This window comes from Carcharhinus amblyrhynchos, chromosome 34, assembly GCF_965287045.1.
Source record: "Carcharhinus amblyrhynchos chromosome 34, sCarAmb.v2.hapA, whole genome shotgun sequence".
NCBI lineage: Eukaryota > Metazoa > Chordata > Chondrichthyes > Carcharhiniformes > Carcharhinidae > Carcharhinus > Carcharhinus amblyrhynchos.
Window position 1 is genome coordinate 5597896 of NC_137357.1, and position 22808 is coordinate 5620703.

Genomic DNA, 22808 nt, shown 5'->3' on the forward strand with positions numbered 1-22808 from the left:
ATGGAACTCTTTACTGCAGGAGGAAGCCAGGTCATTGAGTGTCTTTAAGACAGAGATAGATTGGTTCTTGATTAATAAGGAGTTCAGGGGTTATGGGGAAAAGGCAGGAGAATGGAGATGAGAAAAATATCAGTCATGATTGAATGGCGGGGCAGTCTCAATGGGCCGAATGGCCTAATTCTGCTCCTATGTCTTATAGTCTTAGGAACCATAACAATTCTGTGATCGGTAAGGAATGTCTAACTTAATTTTTTCTGATTTTTAGTTTTATTAAAATGGATTTAGAAATGTGCATGTATCGCAGGCTGCAATCCATGAATTTCTGAAGTGTTTTAAAGTTTGTTTATTATTGTCACAAGTACGCTTGTGTTAACACTGAAGTTACTGTGAAAATCACCTAGTCGCCACGTCTGGTGCCTGTTCGGGTTACACTGAGGAGAACTTAGCACCTAACCAGCACGGCTTTTGGACTGTGGGAGGAAACCGGAGCACCCGGAGGAAACCCACGCAGACACAGGGAGAATGTGCAAACTCCACACAGACAGTGACCCAAGCCAGGAATCGAACCCGGGTCCCTGGTGCTGTGAGGCAGCAGTGCTAACCACTGTGGCACTATGTTTAACATCGTGAAATGTCCAATAGTGCTGAGTGAGCAACATCAGTAAAAATATTTTGAAGATTGCTTTGACATCAAGCCCTAGAAAAAGAAACTGGAATAGATGACTCAAACATAGTTCAGAGGGAGATCTTTAGAAGCGTTCTAGAGAGCGGAGTGAGAGGCTGAGGAGAGTTTGGGGCCAAGATGATTCAGGGTACAGCCACCAGGGCTGGAGAGGTTCAGATTGGAGACGTGCAGGAAGACTGAACAGGAGGATTGCACGTCTTGAAGGGTGACAGACGGAAACAGACCAGGGCTAGAAGAGATTACAGGGTTCTCAAAGCAGGGGATGAGGATGTTAAAGTTGAGGCTTTGTTAAATAGGGTCGTGATGGCAGTAGATGGGATTTTCTGCAGCAGCACAGTTTGACTGGAATTCCATCCTTTCTGGGGTGTCTTTCTTCCATGTTTAGCCTTTATTGAGCTCGACTCACTCAATCGTGAAAGGAAACTGCAGGAGACACGGACTGGAAGATATCCATCTCGCAGGGGTGCATCTCACTGTCACGTTTAACCCAGCGGGACATCTTTACTTATGTTGGTGAGCCTTTCACCATCTGCTGATTGCATGGGGCAATTTCAGTGATAGTAGGATCAAGTGTCCTCTTGATTCTATCGTTCATAGCACGTCGAGTTCCATTGTCACAGCCAGTTTGGATTTCTTGACATCAGTTGGTCCGGCATTTAATTGCGCAATACGTCCGTGTCTTTAGTGCCACTGTCTTAGCTAATGTAGATCAATGTAGAAGGAGGCCATTCAACTCATCGGGTCTGCACCAACCACAATCCCGTCCAGGCCCTATCCCCATCACCCCACATATTTGCCCTACTAATCTGACACTCGGGTCAATTTAGCACAGCCAATCCGCACACCTTTGGGCTGAGTACCTAAAGTCGGAGTGTTCTCGCTGTTTGATTTATATTGTACTTTGAAGGTTTGCTTTGTTTTTGGATTCAACGACAGATGTCATCTGTCACTGGCCATGCTAAATTGCCCCTTAGTGTCAGGGGGCTTAGCAGGTAAACACATGGGGTTATGGGGATAGGGCCTGGGTGGGACTGTTGCCAGTGCAGGCTTGATGGGCCGAATAGCCTCCTTCTCCATTGTCGGGATTTTATGATTCTGTGGCATCAACTTGAGCCAATTATCGCCGGAGGATGTGATTTGTCCGTGGTTCTGCACACCCAGCACCTAGCACATTGCAGACTGCGGCACTGAGCACTCTGCTGCCACTATCAGATGGATGTGCCACTCTGAAAGTTGCACGGCTCACCATGCATCAACATGCCCGGTAGAAGGAATGATGCCAATTACCGGTTTACATCGGCACTCCGGCAACTGCTATCCACTAAGGCTGACCAGGAAATGTCAATGTGGTATTCGTGAAGCTTGGAAATTGCTGAGTTCAATTATTCATGACAGAATCCTGAAATAAAAACTGTTTTGAGATCTACAGAGCAGCGATTAAAGTTTATTTATTACATTAATACCACAATGAAGTTACTGTGAAAATCCCCGAGTCCAGTGCCTGTTTGGGTACACTGTCAAAACAAAAACTCAACTTAAGTTCTGGGAACCTGGGTTGGAATACCATCACAGCAGCTGATGGAATTTTAATTCCATTTTAAAAATCTTTCATTTTAAAGATCTACTGATGACCATGGAATCATTGTTGATTGTTGGAAAACCCATCTGATTCACCAAAGTCCACTGGGGAAGGAAGTCTGCCACCCTTGCTTCGTCGAGCCTACAGATGTGACGATACAGAGCAGCACGGTTGTGCATTAGGTAGCACTGCTTGCTGCCTCAGAGCCAGGGAGCCGGGTTCGATTCTTCGCTTGGGTCACTGTCTGTGCGGAGTCTGCACGTTCTCCCCATGTCTGCGTGGGTTTCCTCCCACGGTCCAATAATGTGCGTGTTGGGTAGATTGGCTGTGCTAAATTGCCCCTTTGCGTCAGGGAGCTCGCTAGGGTAAATGCATGGGATTTTATGATTCTGTGTCATCAACTTGAGCTGATGGAAGAAGGTGGAAGAGAGAATGTCCGGGGTTTTTCACTGGAAACAACAACCCACAGGAGACACCCGATAATCACTTTCAGATGCGGACTTGTGGTCAAGCTTCTCACGGATTGGGCTCTTCACCATCAACAAGAATCTAAAGCTACTCCATTGGCTTTGCTGCACATCATCGCCTCACGCAGAGGGAAGGCTTGTTCGACAAGGAGCCAGTGAAGGTCAGCGAGCACAAGGGTGATGGATGAATGATTCAGAGCCAATTAAAATCTGTGTCTTGAGGTCTTGCATATGATGTGCTCTTTTTGCTCATGGCACCGTGGGTTAGCACTGCTGCCTCACAGTGCCAGAGACCCAGGTTCAATTCCGGCCTCGGGTCAGTGTGGAGTTTGCACATTCTCCCCGTGTCGGCCTGGGTTTCCTCCGGGTGCTCCTGTTTCTTACCACAGACCAAAGATGTGCTGGTTAGGTGGATTGGCCATGCTAAATTGCCCCTTAGTGTCAGGGGGTTAGTAGGGTAAATAAGTATGGTTATGGGGATATGTCCTGGGTGGGATTATGGGCGGTGCAAACTCGATGGGCCGAACGGCCGCCTCCTGCACTGTAGGGATTTGATGATTCTATGACCTACAGGGAATGTGATCATTTCTCCTTCGTACCTTGCCATCTCGGATCCAAACATAGCACCGTAGGTCAAGTGAGTTCAGTGTCCAGGAAACTACTGATGAGAATCTTCTGAGGGATTAAACATTTTTGAATGATGAGCCTGAAGGAGACAGAAGGAAATCCAATCAAATTGCTCGATATTTTGGTTCAATCGTTTTGCCTGATGATTGAAATTTTGAAAATCCGGGATAAGAGCTGTAATACAAAATGTACAAGATTTTTTTACAATCACACGATTAAACATTGTTCTAGCAATAATGCCTGCACTTCAAAAGTACACTGTAAAGTGCGTTGGGACATCCTCAGCTCGTGAATGGTGCTACAGAAATGCAGTGGAAACCGTGTAAAGTTGTTAAAAGACGTGGGTGTCAGGTTGATTGGCCATGATAAATTGACCCAAGTGTCGGGGGATTAGCAGGGTAAATATGAGGGGTGATGGGAATAAGGCCTGGGTGGGATTGCGGCTGGTGCAGACTTGATGGGCCAAATGGCCTCCTTCTGCACTGTAGGGATTCTATGATTCTGTGTTAGCGCTTTTGGGTTTTTCTTAAATCTCCATTTGAAGGCTTTACAAATCCAGGTTTGCAGTTGGTATTGCTGCCTGAAAATTTATTTATTAGCCATAAGTGGGCTTACATTAACAGTGCAATGAGATTACTGTGGAAATCTCCTGGTCACCACACTCCAGCGCCTGTTCGGGTACACTGAGGGAGAATTTAGCACCTAACCAGCACGTGTTTCAGACTGTGGGGGGAAACTGGAACACCCGGAGGAAGCCCACGCAGACACGGGGAGAATATGGAGACTCTGCACAGACAGTGACCCAAGGCCGGGAATCGAACCCGGGTCCCTAGCACTGTGAAGCAGCAGTGCTAACCACTGTGCCAACGTGCCGCCCCTATTAGTTGAATGCAGTGAATAATTTCCCTGAATGTCTCGGTAGCATTCCAACCTGGCCAGCCTCTGACTCTGTCTGCTTGGCTGTTTTTTCAAACTTGCATGAGGGGAAGCTCATGTTTAATGAGAATTGAGTCTGCCAGCCTTTGGAATTCTATACTGCAGCAGGCACGACTGGGAAGTAATTTGACAGATGCTGTCCTACTGGACTTCAGAAAGCCTCTGCTGGGGGTTCCTTGCACTAAATTGCTTCAGAGGATATAATCTTGTGATTTGAAACACTGGATTAGGAATTGGCTCCAGTGCCACATGGTTTATGAACATTGAAGAGTGGTGTCTCCCAGGGATCGGTTCTGCACCTGCTACTGCTTGCTGTCTTCATCCTGGGGGAAAGATGTTTGTCGTACGGCCAGTAAATTTGTAGCTGGCACTAAAATCAATGGCATGTTTAAGAAAGTAGAATAGTCGAATATAAAAAAAAGTTAGATTCTCTCGGGGAGTAGGCCAACATAATAAACACTTAATTTGCGGGCCGCAATGCAGAAAGGGTGGGGAGAGGAAAGAATTTTGGCTTTAGCTATCGTTTCTCCATGTTGCTCATACAATCATAGAACCCTACAGTGCAGAAGGAGGCCATTCGGCCCATCAAGTCATAACCGACCACAATCCCACCCAGGCTCTAACCCAAGGCCAGGAATCGATGGATTTACCCCAGCTAGCCTCCTGACATGAAGGGGCAATTTAGCATGGCCAATCCAGCTAACCCGCGCCTCTTTTGGAGTGTGGGAGGAAACCGGAGCACTTGGAGGAAACCCACACAAACATGGGGAAAACGTGCAGGCTCCTCACAGACAATCGCCCAAAGCTGGGAATCGAACCCGGCCCGTGGCGCTGTGAGGCAGCAGTGCGAACCACTGTGCTGCCAAAGATCTTTCAAACAACTAACAAGATTTTGGGTTGGATTAATAGAGTTATTCAGAACATGTCAAAGGACACCATTTTGTCAACATATAGGTCATTGGTCAGACGTAATGGCCCCAGTTTTGGTTTTCACCCCATCTGGTAGGTGATATCAAAGCCTGGGAAAAGTTCCTGAAGAGAATGATTCCTTGTGAAAGAACCTCAGCTATCCAGACTTGGTCTATTTACTTTAAAATGGTGTAGACTCAGAGGTGGCCTGATAAAGGTTTGTACATTGATTGGACTGGAAGCTGCCCTGATTGATTGTTTGACAGATGGGGGAAGGGGAGCGGTGGGATGGGGGGGGCGGGGGGGGGGGGGCAGTGGCATTGGCAGGGTGGGGTGCAAGTTTAAACACAGAAGTGGACTGTCGTAGTTAGGTAGTTCCCCATTCTCAGAGAGTAGTGAGTCTCTATCATGAATTGCTGGCTGGCGTGGCAGGTGTGATGCATTCAAGGAGGAGCTGGGCTGTGTGTCCTGTGTGGGAAAGAGATGACAGTATACAGAAGTTAGATGTCTTTACACATAATACTTGATCTGTGTGATCTCTTGGACAGGGCTGAGGATGTAAGAGAGGAATTATCAAATGGTTTTTCCTTGTTCTCCATGGTCGTTTTCTCCATGGGTTATTCCTTGCCTTTCCCAGCTTGAGGTTGAATCTTTGAATTCACTATGCTCTGATCATTGAGTGTGGCACATGTTTGAGAAGCAGCTGGAGGTGACTCAAGAAGTTTGATCCAACTGGAATTGTGTGTTTGGGCCAACCTACCACACAATCCCAACCTCCAAACAATGTCTCGTAGTCGATGGCCTCTGTTGGTTCTGTGGAACAAAGAACAGAACAGCACAGGAACAGACCCTTCGGCCCATCAAGCCGGCATCGATCATATTGTCCTATCTAGACCAACCGCCTGTATCCCTCTATTCCCTGCCTATTCATCCAGGTAAGTCTATCCAGGTAAGTCTCAAATGTTGCTAACACGTCTGTCTCAACCACCTCACTTGGCATTGCATTCCAGGCCCCCACCACTCTGTGTAAAAAAAAAACTCCCCCCCCCCCCCACTTCCCCCCACATCTCCACTGAACCTTCCCCCCCTTAGTTTGAACTTGTGCCCCCTTGTAATTGTTATTTCTGACCTTGGAAAAAGCTTCCAACTGTTCACCCGATCTATACCCCTCATAATTATATAAACTTCGATCAGGTCGCCCCCTCAGCCTCCATCTTTCCAGGGAAAACAATCCCAATTTATCCAACCTCTCCTCATAGCTAATACCCTCCGTCTTTCCAGGGAAAACAATCCCAATTTATCCAACCTCTCCTCATAGCTAATACCCTCCAGACCAGCCAACATCCTGATAAACCTTTTCTGTACTCTCTCCAAAGCCTCCACATCCTTCTGGTCATGTGGTGACCAGAATTGGAGACAGTATTCCAAACATGGCCTCACCAGTGTTTTGTACAACTAACGTAATGCTATTGAAATTCTGTAGTTTCAGAGTTTTCTGTTATTTGGCTGTGTTATTGATTGCAAGATTTAAGAGTATTCAAGGAGAGTCAGGTCTGATTTGGCTGCAAAATTCTGTGACAGATGTCACACTGAACAGGACTAAATTAAATAAATGGTTGGCTCATGAAGAACTGTGAGTTGATGTTTGTGTGAGTGAGGAAATTGTGCAATTTATAGTAAAAGATGAGGGTTTTGTTATGACAGACTTTCCGATTTATTCAGAGTTTAATTTTCCTGGGTTTTGAGTAGCAGCGGCACGGTGGCACAGTGGTTAGCACTGCTGCTCATAGCACCAGAGACCCAGGTTCAGATCAGCCATGATCTTGTTGAATGGCGGGGCAGGCTCGAGGGGCTAGATGGCCTACCCCTGCTCCTATTTCTTATGTTCTTATGTTCTAATTGCCGGCTTGGGTCACTGTCTGTGTGGAGTTTGCATGTTCTCCCCGTGTCTGCGTGGGTTTCCTCCGGGTGCTCCGGTTTCCTCCCACAGTGCGAAAGATGTGCTGGTCAGATGCTAAATTCTCCCTCAGTGTAACCGAACAGGCGTGTGGCGACTAAGGGATTTTCACAGCACTTCACTGCAGTGTTAATGTCAACGACTTGTGACACTAATAAATAAATAAACACGGGCAACACCCTCCATTTGTCGTGACCTCTCCACTGCCACCGGCCCAAGATCATCTCTAACCACTCCACGTCCATCCTCTGTCCATCCCAAGAAAAGATTCCTCCCCAAGCCTTGCATGAGCCACAGTTCAACAGTGGGGAAACCAAAGCTGTTGCCATTCCCCCCACCCCAGCAATTCCATCCATCTTCAGACAGCGCCTTTCTTTGACTTTGCTTCTTTGGATTCTGCTTCTGAAATGCAACACATTACTACGTTAAAGGTAGTGTCATCAATGAAGTTCTTGGGCATCACTGTTAATTTTGTTAATTCTGTTCATTTTGGTCGCCGCACTTGCGGAAGGATATTTTGACCTTGGAGGGAGTGCAGAGGAGGTTCACTAGGCTGATACCGGAGATGAGGGGGTTGGACTATGAAGAGAGACTAAATAGACTGGGTTTGTACTTGTTGGAGTTTAGAAGGATGAGGGGGGATCTTATAGAGATGTATAAGATAATGAAGGGGATGGATAGGGTAGAGGTAGAGAGATTCTTCCTGCTTAGGAAGGATAGCAGGACTAGAGGGCACAGCCTCAAGATAAGGGGTGGGGGACAGTTTCGATCAGAGATGAGGAGGAACTTCTTCACTCTAAGGGTGGTGAATCTCTGGAATTGTCTGCCCGTTGAAGTGGTGGAGGCTACCTCGCTAAATATATTTAAGTCACGGGTAGATAGGTTTTTGAGAGATAAGGGAATTAAGGGTTATGGGGAGAAAGCGGGAAAGTGGAACTGAGCCACTTCAGATCAGCCATGATCTTATTGAATGGCAGGGCAGGCTCGAAGAGCTAGATGGCCTATTCCTGCTCCTATTTCTTATGTTCTTGATCATAAATCTTTATTATTTATTTATTAGGGTCACAAATAGGCTTACATTAATGCTGCAATGAAGTTACTGTGAAAATCCCCTCGTTGCCACATTCTGGTGCCCGTTCGGTGACCTGGATTCGACCCAAGCTGGGAATCAAATCCGGGCCCCTGGTGCTGTGTTAACCACTGTGCCGTCATGCCGCCCATGTGTATGGGTGTCTGTGTGTACGGGTGTATAGGTATATAGATATGTGCATATGGATGGTGGAGCTTATATGAAGGGAGAGCTTAAAGGGGGAAGTAAGTTCAGAGTAAAGAGGGCACGAGAGAGCTCAGCTGGACTGACAATGAAAGGGATGATTGGGCTTCAGCAAGGAGCAAGGTGCTCCTTTCCATAAACCTGGTATCAGCCATAATAGGATGCCAATGAAACCATCCCCAGTGAAGCCAAGGAGCTGAATCACAGCCAGTGCTGTTTGGGGGGAGATGCATTGACCCAATGGCAAAGTCAAGAAGCAGTCACTGCTAGAGTGAGTGGAATGGGAAGAAGGGTTTCTGAGGTTATTTCCCATAGGATCTTTTGGATGAGAAAGGTGGCAAGAATGCAGGATACGGCGGTGGGGGCACTCTTCTGGCAGAGAGGCACCAATTGTTTCCTTGATGTGTCACTCAGAGCGTACTAAAACAGGCACGTGCTGGCTTTCCAAGTAGAATTCAAGCCTAGCAGGAGAATGGAAAAGAAGCCCAATGGTTTTGGATAGGCATCGGTGTCAGAGACAAAGTACCTAAGAGTGGTCAATCAAAGTGGGTATGATCAAAAGTGTTCTGGACCTATAAATAGAGCTCCCATCTCTCTCTTTAGCACAGTTCCTTGGATCAGAAACTCACTCAATCCCTTAATAATGCAGCAAATATCTGATTAACCCACTGCCAACCAACTGGAGCCAAATGTCATCAGATTAGCAAGATGACAAAATGTTTTAAGTTGAGTGCCCCTTTGGAGATTTTACTGTCTGCCCCTGGTCTAGGCTGATCCCCTGATGTTTGCCTCTGCCACTTCCTTCCCACCTCCCCCTCATCTGAGTCCAGTTTTCCAATTTGCTCTACAATTTCCCCATGCTCTCGGCCTGAACTTGCACCTTCCTCTCTGAGCTCATCTCACCTGTGGGACCTAAGTAAGTCCTGCTGCCTTGACCCGATTCCCACCAAAATGCTGACCATCCTTTGTGTCCAACCTACACTGCATTTTCAAATCCGCGACCTCACTTTCTGCCAACACCATCTCCCCCCTCACCAGTGGTGCTGCGGCCAATGTTTATCTCTCCATTGACATCCCAAAATAGAAAACGGATCTTCCCGTCATCATCACTTTGCTGTTTGTGAGATCTTGCTGTACAAAAATGAGCTGCTGCCATTCCTACATTACTTCAAAAACCACTTCATTGGCTGTGCAGCACTTTTGACATTTCCAGTGATTATGAAAAGTAAATCTAAGTCTTTAGTTTGTTTATTAGTGTCACAAGTAGGGGGACATTAAAGTTAAAGTTTTATTTATTAGTCACAAGTAACACTGCAATGAAGTTACTGTGAAATTCCCGTAGTCGCCACAGTTCGGCGCCTGTTTGGGCCAGTGCACCTAACCAGCACATCTTTCAGAATGTGGGAGGAAACTGGAGCACCTGGAGGAAACTCATGCAGACATGGGGAGAATGTGCAAACTCTACACAGGCATTGAGCCCGGGACCCTGGTGCTGCGCGGCAGTAGTTGTAACTACTGTGCCGCCGTGCTGCCCACATTAACACTGCAATGAAAATACTGTGAAAATCCCCTACTCCTTCCCTCATGTGGCTACCTCCCAATCCCTGTCCACTTACCTGCAATTTCAATCCCAGTCCAACCACAGCCTTAAAACAGGAAAACCACAAAGGACATCTGATGGTAAACCAACTGCCTTCTGAACCTCATTGCAACCTTTGATACGGTTGATAAGCTATAAATCTCCACCCTTGTGCAGCATGCTTCTGCGCAGAGGAACCTGGGTGTCCTTGTGCATAAATCACAAAAAGTTGATTTGCAGGTGCAGCAGGTCATGAAGAAGGCAAATGGAATTTTGTCCTTCATTGCTAGAGGGATGGAGTTTAAAAACAGGGAGGTTATATTGCAGCTGTATAAGGTGTTCGTGAGGCCACACCTGGAATACTGTGTATAGTTTTGGTCTCCTTATTTGAGAAAGGATATACTGTCACTGGAGGGGGTGCAGAGGAGATTCACTAGGTTGATTCCGAAGTTGAGAGGGTTGGCTTGTGAGGAGACACTGTGTAGACTGGGACTATACTCATTGTAATTCAGAAGAATGAGGGGAGATCCTATAGAAACAGACAAGATGAAGGGAATAGATAAGATAGAAGCAGGGAAGTTGTTTCCACTGGCGGGTGAAACTAGAACTAGGGAGCATAGCCTCAAAATAAGGGGGAGCAGATTTAGGACTGAGTTGAGGAGGAACTTCTTCACACAAAGGGTTGTGAATCTGTGGAATTCCCTGCCCAGTGAAGCAGTTGAGGCTCCCTCATTGAATATTTTTAAGGCAAGGATAGATAAATTTTTCAACAGTAAAGGAATCAAGGGTTATGATGGGTAGGTGGAGCTGAGTCCACAAAAAGATCAGCCATGATCTTACTGAATGGCAGAGCAGGCTTGAGGGGCCAGATGGGCCACTCCTGCTCCTAATTCGTACGGTCTTATGTTCACTGGTTGTTTCTGTTTCGACCATCCTTGAGAGTCGCATCCCAGTCATTACAACTCGCTGCATTAAAAAGAAATCCTTCCCACCCGCACAACATCCCTTGCTTAAAACCTGAAATTTGTATCACCTAATTCTTGTACCATCAACTAATTTGTCTCCCTTATCTTTGGTCATAGCCAACATCCCCTCAACCCTCTTCACTCCTCGACTGTTGACCATTCGTGAATAGTGAATCACTCATGGGCAAACGTAACCAGTGGCTTGTTCAAAGAGGTAGACTTGAGAGCATCACTGCCATATCTTATGATTTTGACAAAGCTCTTGTTCATTTATCCAATAAATAGCCAAAAGAACAATACAGTACAGGAACAGGCCCTTTGGCCGTCCACGCTTGCACTGATCACATTGTCCTATATAACCAATCGCTAAAATCCCTTTGTTCCCCATTTGTTCATGTGGCTATCAAGATAAGTCTTAAATGCAGCTAACATAACTGCCTCAACCATGTCACATGGCAGTGCTTTCCAGCCCCCACCACCCTCTGTGTAAAAAAACTTGCACCCGCATCTCCACTGAACCTTTTCCCCCCTTGCCTTGAACTTGTGCCCCTTGTAATTGTCATTTCTACCCTGGCAAAAAAGCTTCTACTGTTCCCCCTATCTAACCTCCTCATAATTTTATAAACTTTTATCAGGTTGGCCCTCAACCTCAGTCTTTCCAGGGAGAACAATCCCAGTTTATTCAATCTCTCCTCACAGCTAATACCCTTCAAAACCAGGCATCAACCTTTGCCTGGTATTACTAGTAAACCTTTACTGTGCTCCCTCCAAAGCCTCCACGTCCTTCTGGTCGTGTGGTGACCAGAATTGGACACAGTTTTCCAAATGTGATCTAACCAACGTTTTATTCATAATTTGCCAACTTCGTTACTCGATACCTCTTTCCGTGAGTTGGTGTTGTTCACCAGCACTCCTGTGAAGGACCTTGTGCTTTACTTATTAAAAATTCTCCTCCCCTCCAGGAACCGCAATGTCTACCAAGGCTTGCCACTCATTTCCTTATTTCTGAGCTTCAAGTGTCCATTGAGTGCTGTGCGAATTCAGACAATGATGTACAACTCGAGTGTTGGCAAGCTGCGGTGGAACAAAAGCCACGAGTGCTGATGTTACACAGCCACCTGAATCAATACTACCTCACACACAGACACAAGATCACTGTGCTTAGTGCTGGTGACTTGGGAGGCATGAGTCCGTGCTGAGTGGGTTAACTGCAGTCATTGGGCATTGTTGGGATGCAGGTGACGGAGTGGCTTGCTATCCTTGTGCGTGCATTGTAAGGCTGTGTTTTTTTTCTCTTCAAGCCCACTGCTCCATCCTCACAAGGGCACCATCCTTCACAAGCTTGGTCTCTGGAGAATTTGCAGCCTCTTTACAATCCTGAGAAGGTCAAGAATGAGTGAGGTCTCGCCGTTAAGCCTGAAGGAGACCCAGATTCGAGAACTGGAGCTCCGGCTTGCCGAGAGAGAGCAGGAGATCCAGGACCTGAGGATCAAGCTTCATAAGTGCCGCTCTGTGCTCCCAAAGACGCGGCTCACCCCCAGGACCTGGAGGGCTCAAGGCATCTCGGCTGAGCCACCAAGTTGTCTGTCCTCTCCCGACTTGCTCGCTGCCAAGCTTCGAACGCATGAGAAACTCGATAGGTAAGGGCACTTCTGTGATCGACCTTTGTGTGAAAGGAAACAGTGGGTGAGAGTCAGCACCCTGGTCGATGTTAACGTGCTAATATTCTCACCAAGTGTTTAGCAAGTTAGACTTTCAGAAAATTATACTGTGGAGTATGGTAGTTGATTAATTTGAGACATGGTGTGAGTATAGAACTTGCTGACATGTGGTTCCCAAACCTCTGCCATGAGGTTTCCCTTCCCTCATATATAACAAAGAAAATTACAGCGCAGAAACATTACAGCCCTCCAAGCCTGCACCAACCGTGCTGCCTGACTGAACTAAAACCCCCTACCCTTCCAGGGACCATATCCCTCTATTCCCATCCTGTTCATGTATTTGTCCAGATGCCCCATGTCTAAGGTTGTTACAGTCCAATCGATGGAGATTAGTCCATAATTCCGTTATCACTGTATCACACAACTACCAAGCAAACTAGATTAATTTTTTTAATCCCTTCTAATAATTCCTATGCTTTTTCATCAAATGCTCAAACAGGATATAGAACTCTGGTGCTGTTGAGTTGGAGACCAAAGCTAGAAGCCATTATTATAAGGTAGTCACCAATACACCCGATAGGGAATTCAGGAGAAATATCTTTATCCAGAGAATTATAAGAGGGTGGAACTCATTACCTGTTATGACCCAGGCCAGAAACTCCCAAGGTGTTTTGATAGTCAGAAGTTTTTTCTCCAGGCTGGAAGAGTCAATTACTAGGGGGTATAGGTTTAAGGTGCGAGGGGGCAAGGTTTAGAGGAAATGTATGAGCCAAGTATTTTTTTTACACAGAGGCTGCCGGGGGAGGTAATGGAAGCAGATATGATGATGACTTTTAAGGGTATCTGGATAAATACATCAACAGGATGGGAATAGAAGGATAGGGTAGGGGGTTTTAGCTCAGACAGGCAGCATGGTCGGTGTAGGCTTGGAAGGCTGAAGCGCCTGTTCCTGTGCTGCATTTTCTTTGCTCTTTTATAAAGTTAGCCTAGACCCCAAGTTTTACATTTGATTTAGGCACAGGTAAAGTGAGTCAGGATAACCCACCAGAAAACTTTTAGAAAAGAGTTCATTTAAGAACACAGTTAACACATAATAAGAAAAATTAACATAACTTTTACCACTTACAAGAATCAACCATGCTAAATATAAACCTTAACAGTTAGCTATCTCTGTCGTTCCAAGTCAAACAACACCCCATAAACATACACACCTTCCTAGACTTGGCCCCCCCCCCACCCCGCCAAAAAATTAGTATGCTCACGTAATGTTGGATTTTGCATCTTTTTAACACCAGCTGTGAATTGATCCTTGGCAACATGGGATTAAAAATCTGAGGCTTCCAAGCCCTGGAACTCTACAGAGAGAGAGACACTGCCTACCTCCACCAGCTTCTAACTACCAACTCAGAAACAGCACAATTTCGAACTCCAGAGAGAAGGAAACAAACAGTGCTTTCTGTCTCTGAGCAAAATGAAGCTAAAACTTTGAACTTCTCTGTGGGGGAAAAACTGTCCCCCAAGCTTCACCTTTGGGTCTTTCAGGTGACACGGTGGCATAATGGTTAGCACTCACAGAGCCAGGGACCCACATTCGATTCCTGGCTTGGGTCACTGTCTGTGTGGAGTTTACACGTTCTCCCTGTATCTGCGTAGGTTTCCTCCAGGTGCTCCAGTTTCTTCCCACACTCCAAATATGTGCGAATTAGGTTGATTGGCCATACTAAATTGACCTTTAATATCAAGGAGACTAGCAGTGTAAATAGATGGGGTTACAGGGATAGGGCCTGGATGGGATTGTTGTTGATGCAGTCTCGATGGGCTGAAAGGCCACCTTCTGCACTGTAGGGATTATATGAGAAAGGGAGAGCAGGTTATTCCAATGAGGTTAGAGGTGGGTGCAGGCCACTCATGTACAGCATAAACAGCAGTATTGACAAGTTGGGCCGAAGGGCCTGTTTCTGTGCTCTAAATTCTATCCAATTCTTGAACCATTTTGATACAATTGGATGACCACTTCAGAGCAGAATCAGACTGGCCAGGGATGACAGAGAAGCTCCTCCAAAGAGAATTGGAAAACCAGTTGCTTTGTCTCTCTGTCCAGCAACTCAATGGCCACTTTGTTTTACATTGTTTAAAAAAAATTAAAAATCTCAGCTTTCACAGGTCAAATTTTGCTAAGACTTCCATGAAGCAATTTACAAGGCCTGGCTCTGTTGCAAAAATGCTTTACAAAATGAAAACTGTTACAAGGTAAGTACAAAGAGGCCTCTGTCAATGTACTGAAGCCCTTATCTTCATCAAATGTTAGATGTGTAGCATTACATATGTGGCAACCTTTGGATGTTAAAAGTTAAAGGTTATTTATTAGTCACAAGGAAGGCTTACATTAACATTGCAATTAAGTTGCTGTGAAATTCCCCTCGTTGCCACATTCCAGTGGCTGTTCGGGGTCAGTGCACCTAACCGGCATGTCTGTCAGACTCTGGGAGAAAACCAGAGCACCCGGAGGAAACCCACACAGACAGGGAGGAGAACGTGCAAACTCCACACAGTGACCTCAGCTAGGAATCGAACCCGGGTCCCTGGTGCTGTGAAGCAGCAGTGCTAACCACTGTGCTACCATGCGGATGGTGGGACAAGGGTTGAATCTTGAGTTTCTGAGAGTCGACAGGGAAATTTTGGGGGCCATTGGAATTTGAACGTGCAATTTGTCCCCACTGCACTCCCACATTGATACATCCACAAACTTAAAACCCGTTTAAGCAGCCTGAGATCAGCACATCTCTTGCCATCTTCCCATCTTACCCATGGAACTGTCTAAATGCTTTTTAAAAGACAAGATTGTACTCACCTCTATTACTGCCTCTGGCAGCTCGTTCCAGACACTCACCACCCTCTATGTCGTGAGTGTCTGGAACAAGAAGGAAGGAAGGTTCAAAGTTGTGCTTCTGTGATGCTTCCAAGGCTTTTGCTACTGAATAAACTTATTGGAGTTTAACCTGGTGTTAAACCCATAGTGGGTTTCCCATAGTGGGCACACAAACCCCTCAACAAGCCCGCCTTCCCCTCAGTCAACCTTCACATCGCTTCATCCACCTGTCCCATCGTAGACATACAAACCCCTCAGCAAGCCCACCTTCCCCTCAGTCAGTCTGTCACCTTGTAGGATGCATGGCCACCATGGATGATGGCAATAGCCACCACAGGGTAGGGGCACATCAATCAGGAGAGGAACGTAGATGGTGGGGAAGCACCCGACCCTTGCTGTGGGACATTACTGATGTCAGCAAGGACAATTTTCATGTATTTAGCCCCTTCCCCACAGTGGCTATGCTTTTAAAAAGTAATTCATTGACCGCAGGGTGCTTTGGGATGTGCTGAGATCATGGAAGACGTGATAGAAATTCAAATCCTTTGACAACCAGGGAAAATAACCCAGTGCATATTGCTGGAAGCTGATTACCATTGAAGCACTTGAGCTGTCACCCTGGCTAGACTTGGAAGCACAGTAAGAAGTCTCACAACACCAGGTTAAACTCCAATAAGTTTATTCAGTAGCAAAAGCCTTGGAAGCATCACAGAAGCACAACTTTGAACCTTCCTTCCTTCTTGTTCCAGACACTCACGACATAGAGGGTGGTGAGTGTCTGGAACGAGCTGCCAGAGGCAGTAATAGAGGTGGGTACAATCTTGTCTTTTAAAAAGCATTTAGACAGTTCCATGGGTAAGATGGGAACAGAAGAATATAAGCCAAATGCAAGAAATTGGGACAATCTAAGCGGTTAAAAAAAAAGGGTGGGATGGACAAGTTGGGCTGAAAGACCTGTTTCCATGCTGTAAACTTCTATGACTCTATCTTGGGGGCTGGATTCACATCCAGTCTGGTGCATCGTTTGGCTTAATATGAGGTCTGAAGATCGATATGAACTGTGCTTGAATCTGTCCATTGAAATGTGGAAGTTGTTTTTTGTACTCCAATGTGGGTGCACTCTAATATCCTGATGTTCCCAACAGGGGCCACATGATGGCAATCAAACAAAGGACCTGAACCTAGACTCGGACTCAAAGTCAGAAACATTTCAATCTGCGTAGCTAAATTCATCACAGGGCAGTGATTTTCAGTAGATCACACCTGGAGTGAGACACATTAATGCCAAAATAGCAAATATTTGGGGTCGAGTCAAACTTCATAATATACCACGGGGTTTCTGATCCGTACCCTAACAATATGTAAACCTTACTCTTGGATTTTGTTTGTTCCAACACTGCGGATTGCATCTGATTTTTGCCCAGTGTCGTAGATGTAACATCGATCTCTAAATCTCTATAAAGCATTCTTTTGGCACAAGTTTCCTTCACTTTTTCCCACCCTCAGCCTTCCAAAGGTGCTGGTTCTGACGAGTGTGCAGTCCCACCAACACCATCCCTGTGCAGCGACACTGGACCATGTTGGAATAAAGTTTAAAGTTTAAGTTTTAAGTTTATTTATTATTGTCACAAGTAGGCTTACGTTAACACCGCAATGAATAAAAAACAAAGAAAATTACAGCACAGGAACAGGCCCTTTGACCCTCTAAGCCTGCACCGACTGTGCTGTCCAACTTAACTAAAACCCCCTACCCTTGCGGAGACCATATCCCTCTATTCCCATCCTGTTCATGTACTTGTCAAGACGCTCCTTAAAAGTCACAACCGTATCCGTTTCCACTACCTCCCCCGGCAATGAGTTCCAGGCTCCACTACTCTGTAAAAAAAATCTGCCTTGTACATCTCCTCTGAACCTTGCCCTTTGTACCTTAAACCTATGCCCCCTAGTAATTGACTCTTCCACACTGGGAAAAAGCTTCTGACTATCCACTCTGTCCATGCCTCTCATAATCTTGTAGACTTCTATCAGGTCGCCCCTCAATCTCCATCATTTCAGTGAGAGCAAACTGAGTTTCTCCAATCTCTCCTCATAGCTAATGCCCTCCCTACCTGGCAACATCCTGGTAAGTCTTTTCAGTATCCTCTCCAAAGCCAATATTACTGTGAAAATCCCCTGGTCGCCACACTCCAGCGCCTGTTTGGATACATTGAGGGAGAACTTAGCACCTAACCAGCACGTCTTTCAGACTTGTGGGAGGAAACCGGAGCACCCAGAGGAGACAACGCAGACACAGGGAGAATATGTAGACTCTGCACAGACAGTGACCCGAGCCAGGAATCGAAGTCAGGTCCCTGGCAATGGGAGGCAGCAGTGTTAACCCACTGTGCCACCGTGCCTGTCCATATCTGCCAACAGCTAAACTTGATCTCATTCCTAGTCATGTTTCTGAACATGTGCATCCTCTCCTGCCACTGTCCTGACTCTCGTCCAGAGCGGATGTCAGTTGTGGCAGCTCTTACTTGTACCCTTGTGATCAGCTAACTTTGGACACGTTGAGGATTGAACCTGCCACTCTGTGTGGCTCTATTACTGAACGCTTCTAGCAGTTGACGGACTTGAGATCCCTCACCTCTCATCCTGGGATTTGTCTACAGTTCACTGTCAATTTGCAAATGAGTCTTGAAATCCTCTGTGTGTGCAGCCCTCATTGAAAGAATTCTCAGCTAATTACTAAATGAAACAAAACAGTAAGTTGTGTGAGCCATAGCAACTGCAGTGATTACTATGGAAACGCTTTGGTATTGGACAATCGTTGAATACGGTGCCCAGTTCGTGAGCAAAGTACTTGGGGCGTTGATTGAAAGGCTGCACGCTTTCTTCTCAACAAAAACCCTTTTCACTTGTTCAGAAGTATATCTGTGTTTACATGGGGTTATTCATAATTCAGGGCCTGTTACGTGAGGGATGATACATAACCGGGGCAGTAACACGTCAGTAAGATTTGGATTCTGCACGTGGTATGACTCCAAGGCTGAAAAGCAAATCATTTTGCCTCAGGTTACACATGTGCTGCATCACTGCTGGAAGACTCAGATTACCAGAGGATCACTTACAGCCTGAAGCGTCAGTATGTTTAAAGTTTATTTATCAGTGTTTCAAGTAAGGCTTCCATTAACACTGCAGTTAAGTTACTGTGAAATTCCCCTAACCGCCACAGTCCAGTCCCTGTTTGGGTCAATGCACCTAACCAGTCTTTCGGACTGCGAGAGGAAACCGGAACAGCCGGAGGAAACCCATGCAGACATCTGGAGAATGTGCTAACTCCGCACAGACAGTGACCCAAGCTGAGAATCAAACCCACGTCCCTGGCGCTGTGAGGCAGCAGTGCTAACCACTGTGCCACCATGCTACCCCATTTGCTAGTCAAATTTCATCACAGTTCTTGTCACACTTTTCACATTTGCGTCTTGTTGTGAAGGCTTTCACAAACGCTCTAGGAACACTGAATTCCTGTGGCCAGCTGATACTCTTATCTCCAGCCGTACTTAGCAGCCGGGGTCATGGGTGTTTCTCTGCTTCTGACTGTTGGCATAGACCAATATAGGTTGCGGCACAGGAGGAGGCCAGCAAACTGGGCAGCACAGTGGTTAGCACAGTGCCAGGGACATGAGTCCGGTTCCCGGCTTGTGTCACAGTCTGTGTGGCATCTGCACACTCTCCCCATGTCTGTGTGGGTTTCCTCCAGGTGCTGCAGTTTCCTCTCGCAGTCCAAAAGGATACAAAAGTCTGAGGATATGTATCAATCGACACAAGAACAACTTCTTCCCTACTGCCAGCAGACTTTCGAATGGACCAATCTCACATTAAGTTGATGTTACTCTGCACCCTAGCTATGACTCTCACACTACATTCAACACTTTCTCCTTTCCTTCTCTATGAACGGTTTGCTTTGACTGTATAGCGTGCAAGAAACAATACTTTTCACTGTATACTAATACATGAGACAATTTTTAAAAATCCAGATGCATAGGTTAGGTGGATTGGCCATGCTAAATTACCCCTTAGCATCCAAAGATCATAGAATCCCTACAGTGCAGAAAGAGGCCCTTCAGCCCATCAAGTCTGCACCGACCACAATCCCACCCAGGCCCTACCCCCACATCCGTACATATTATTACCCACTAATCCCTCTAACCTAAGGATCTTGGGACACTAAGGGACAATTTTAGCATGGCCAATCAACCTAACCTGCACATCTTTGGACTGTGGGAGAAACCGGAACACCCAGAGGAAACCCACGCGGACACGAGGAGAATGTGCAAACTCCACACAAATAGTGATCTGAGCTAACCACTGTGCTACCATGCCGCCCAAAGACGTGTAGATTAGGTGGATTGGCCAAGCTAAATTTGCCCTTAGTGTCCAAAGATGTGTAAGTTAAGTGGATTGGCCATGCTAAATTATCCCTTGGAGTCCAAAGATGTGTGGGTTAGGTGATTGGTCATGTCAAATTGCCCCTTAGTGTCAGAAGGATTAACAAGGTGATGGGGATAAGGCTGGGGTGGGGTTGTTGTCAGTACAGGCTCAATGGGCCTCCTCCTGCACTGCAAGGATTTTATGATTCTGACCTATTTTCTGCGATCTATGGATATACACTCCATGGACCCTCTCTGTTTTTCCACTCTGCTCAGTATTCCATTTATTATGTATTCCCTTGCCTTTTCCGTCTCCTGCAACTTTATTACTTCATGTCTTTCAAAGTTCTCTTTGCCACTTTTCTGTCCACCCAGTCAGTTAATATTTTCCTGCAGTCTATTATTTTCTTAATCAATGACAACTACGCAACCAATTTTCGTGCCATTTTCAAACTTTTTAATCTTGCCTCTTGCATTTATGCCAACATCATTTATGTGTACCCTGCAAAGCAAGGGACTGAGTGCTGAATCCTTTGAAATCCATTCCCCCCCAGGAAATGGCCTTCTAGTGACAAACAACAGTTGACCATTACCATTTGGTTCTTGCCAGTAGGTGGCACAGTGGTTAACACTACTGCCTCGCAGCTCCAGGGACCCAGGTTCGATTCCCAACTTGGGTCACTGTCTGTGTGGAGTTTGTACGTTCTCCCCGTGTCTGCGTTGGTTTCTTCCGGGTGCTCTGCTTTCCTCCCACAGTCCGAAAGATGTGCGAGTTCAGTTGATTAGACATGCTAAATTAACCCTGAGTGTCCCGGGATGTGAGGGATTATTCGGATAAAGAAGTGGGGATAAGGTTTTGGTGGGATTTTGATGCAGACGCAATAGACTGAATGGCCTCCTCCTTCACAGTAGGGTTTCTATGATTCCACAAGCCTGGCATCTGTGTGGCAGAGTTTCACACCTTGCTATTCACCTCACCGACAAGGTGTGGTGACATCTCCTTGTGAAACCATTTGCACAGTTTGCCCCTGTGGGGCCCAAGTCCATTCCATGCTATATTCTGAAGACATTTGCAAGTGTAGAGAGAGAATTTCTCAGCATGGCATTCTGGCTTGAATCTGAGTGCAGGCTGGTGTCTTCAGACCAGGAACCATCCATGTTGGAGCTCAAGGAAACGGATTTGGACAGTGCTGCCAGGGGTGACGTGACCTGCCTCCACCAGTTAGTGAGGATAGATTAACAGTCCCTTGTTCAACTTCTTGTATCTTCCTGCAGTTTCCAACCAGGCCTCTAGTTGGTGCTGTGCATTAATATTTCCTCACCTCAAACCTGGGAATGGTCAGTCTTGGAGGATGGATGAGCTAAGTGTGTTATCCTTCGAGGATTAGTGATTAGCAATAGGAGCATAGGATCCCTACAATGCAGAAGGAGGCCATGGAGTCTGCACCAACCACATTCCCAACCAGGCCCAATCCCCATAACCTCACGCAGTTACCCTAGCTTGTCCCCTGAACACGAAGGAGCAATTTAACACGGCCAATCCACCTAACCCGCATATCTTTGGAGTGTGGGAGGAAATTGGAGCACCTGGAGGAAACCCATACAGTCACAGGGAGAAGATACAGACTCCACACAGACAGTGACCCGAGTTGGGAATCGAACCCAGGTCCCTGGTGCTGTGAGGCAGCAGTGATAACCCACTGTGCCAATGTGCTTCCCTATAAATGATTTTGACAGAAAAGCAATCAGGCACGATTAAAAAGTTTGCTGCCCTAATTCTCTCTGCTGAAGTTAGCACTGCTGCCTCTCAGCGCCAGGGACCTGGGTTCGATTCCTGGCTTGGGTCACTGTCTGTGTGGAGTTTGCACGTTCTCCCTGTGTCTGCATGGGTTTCCTCAGGGTGCTCTGGCTTCCTCCCACAGTCCGAAAGATGTGCAGGTTAGGTGAATTGGCCGTGCGAAATTGCCCCTTAGTCTCAGGGGGCTTAGTGAGGGTAAATTCGTGAGGTTTTGGGGATAAGGCCTGGGTGGGACTGTGGTAGCTGCAGACTCAATGGACCTCCTTCTGCACTGTAGGAATTCTATGATCCTACAACGTCTTTAGGTTAGGTAGCTGTACATTTACAGACTTCACCGAGAACTCGTGGCAAAGTACAGAAAAAAAACCCAAAGCATTGCCCTTTATCTCATATTTGGAATGCAAAGAGACGGAAATGATATTACAGTTGTATAAATCTCAGAGCATCTTATTCTTAGTTCTGGGCACTGCACCTCGGGAAGGCTATTTGGCCTTGGATGCAGTGCAGATTCACCAGAATAGAATGAATCAAAAAACACTTAGATGATGTGGACAGTTTGGCTTGTATTACCTCAGTGTTTACAGAAAGGAGATCAATTGAAGGTTGTGAGATTGTCATCAATGGAATTTTTTTTGTCGTGAAGGTCAAAGAATCAAATGGATTAACCTACCTCCGGTCATAGAAACTTATAATTTATGTCATCACGTAGAAACTTGTAAAATTCTCACAGGACTAGACAGGGTAGATTCAGAGAGAATGTCCCCAATGGTGGGGGAGTCCAGAACTAGGGGGTCATAGTTTGAGGATAAGGGGTAAACCTTTTAGGACTGAGATGAGGAGATATTTCTTCACACAGAGGGAGGTTAATGTGTGGAATTCACTCCCAGAGAAAGTAGCTGAAGCCAAAACGTTGTCTGATGTCAAGAGGAAGAAGTTTGATGTCTAGTTCAATTCCGGCCTGGGGTCACTGTCTGTGTGGAGTTTGCACATTTTCCCTATGTCAGCGTGGATTTACTCCAGGTGTTCAGGTTTCCTCCCGCAGGGTCCAAAGCTTTGCGGGTTAGGTGGATTGGCCTTGCTAAATTTAC

The 22808-nt window shown here is 46.2% G+C and overlaps 1 protein-coding gene across 1 annotated transcript; it reads left to right on the top strand.

The window, feature by feature from the left end:
* The first annotated feature begins 12323 nt into the window (after nt 1–12323).
* On the top strand, nt 12324–16727 carry LOC145361171 (cGMP-dependent protein kinase 1-like). The gene is made up of 2 exons (XM_080216790.1): nt 12324–12617; nt 16653–16727. The coding sequence occupies exons 1-2, from the start codon at nt 12370–12372 to the stop codon at nt 16684–16686; spliced, it is 282 nt and encodes a 93-aa protein (XP_080072916.1). The 5' UTR covers nt 12324–12369; the 3' UTR covers nt 16687–16727.
* Nucleotides 16728–22808: the final 6081 nt, after the last annotated feature.

What these genes read in the sequence shown, in the direction of transcription:
- LOC145361171 (XM_080216790.1), top strand. Translation starts at nt 12,370, where the DNA reads ATGAGTGAGGTCTCGCCGTTAAGCCTGAAGGAGACCCAGATTCGAGAA. An exon ending in ACGCATGAGAAACTCGATAG is followed by an intron (nt 12,618 to 16,652) that starts GTAAGGGCACTT and finishes TGTTCCCAACAG; the next exon opens with GGGCCACATGATGGCAATCA.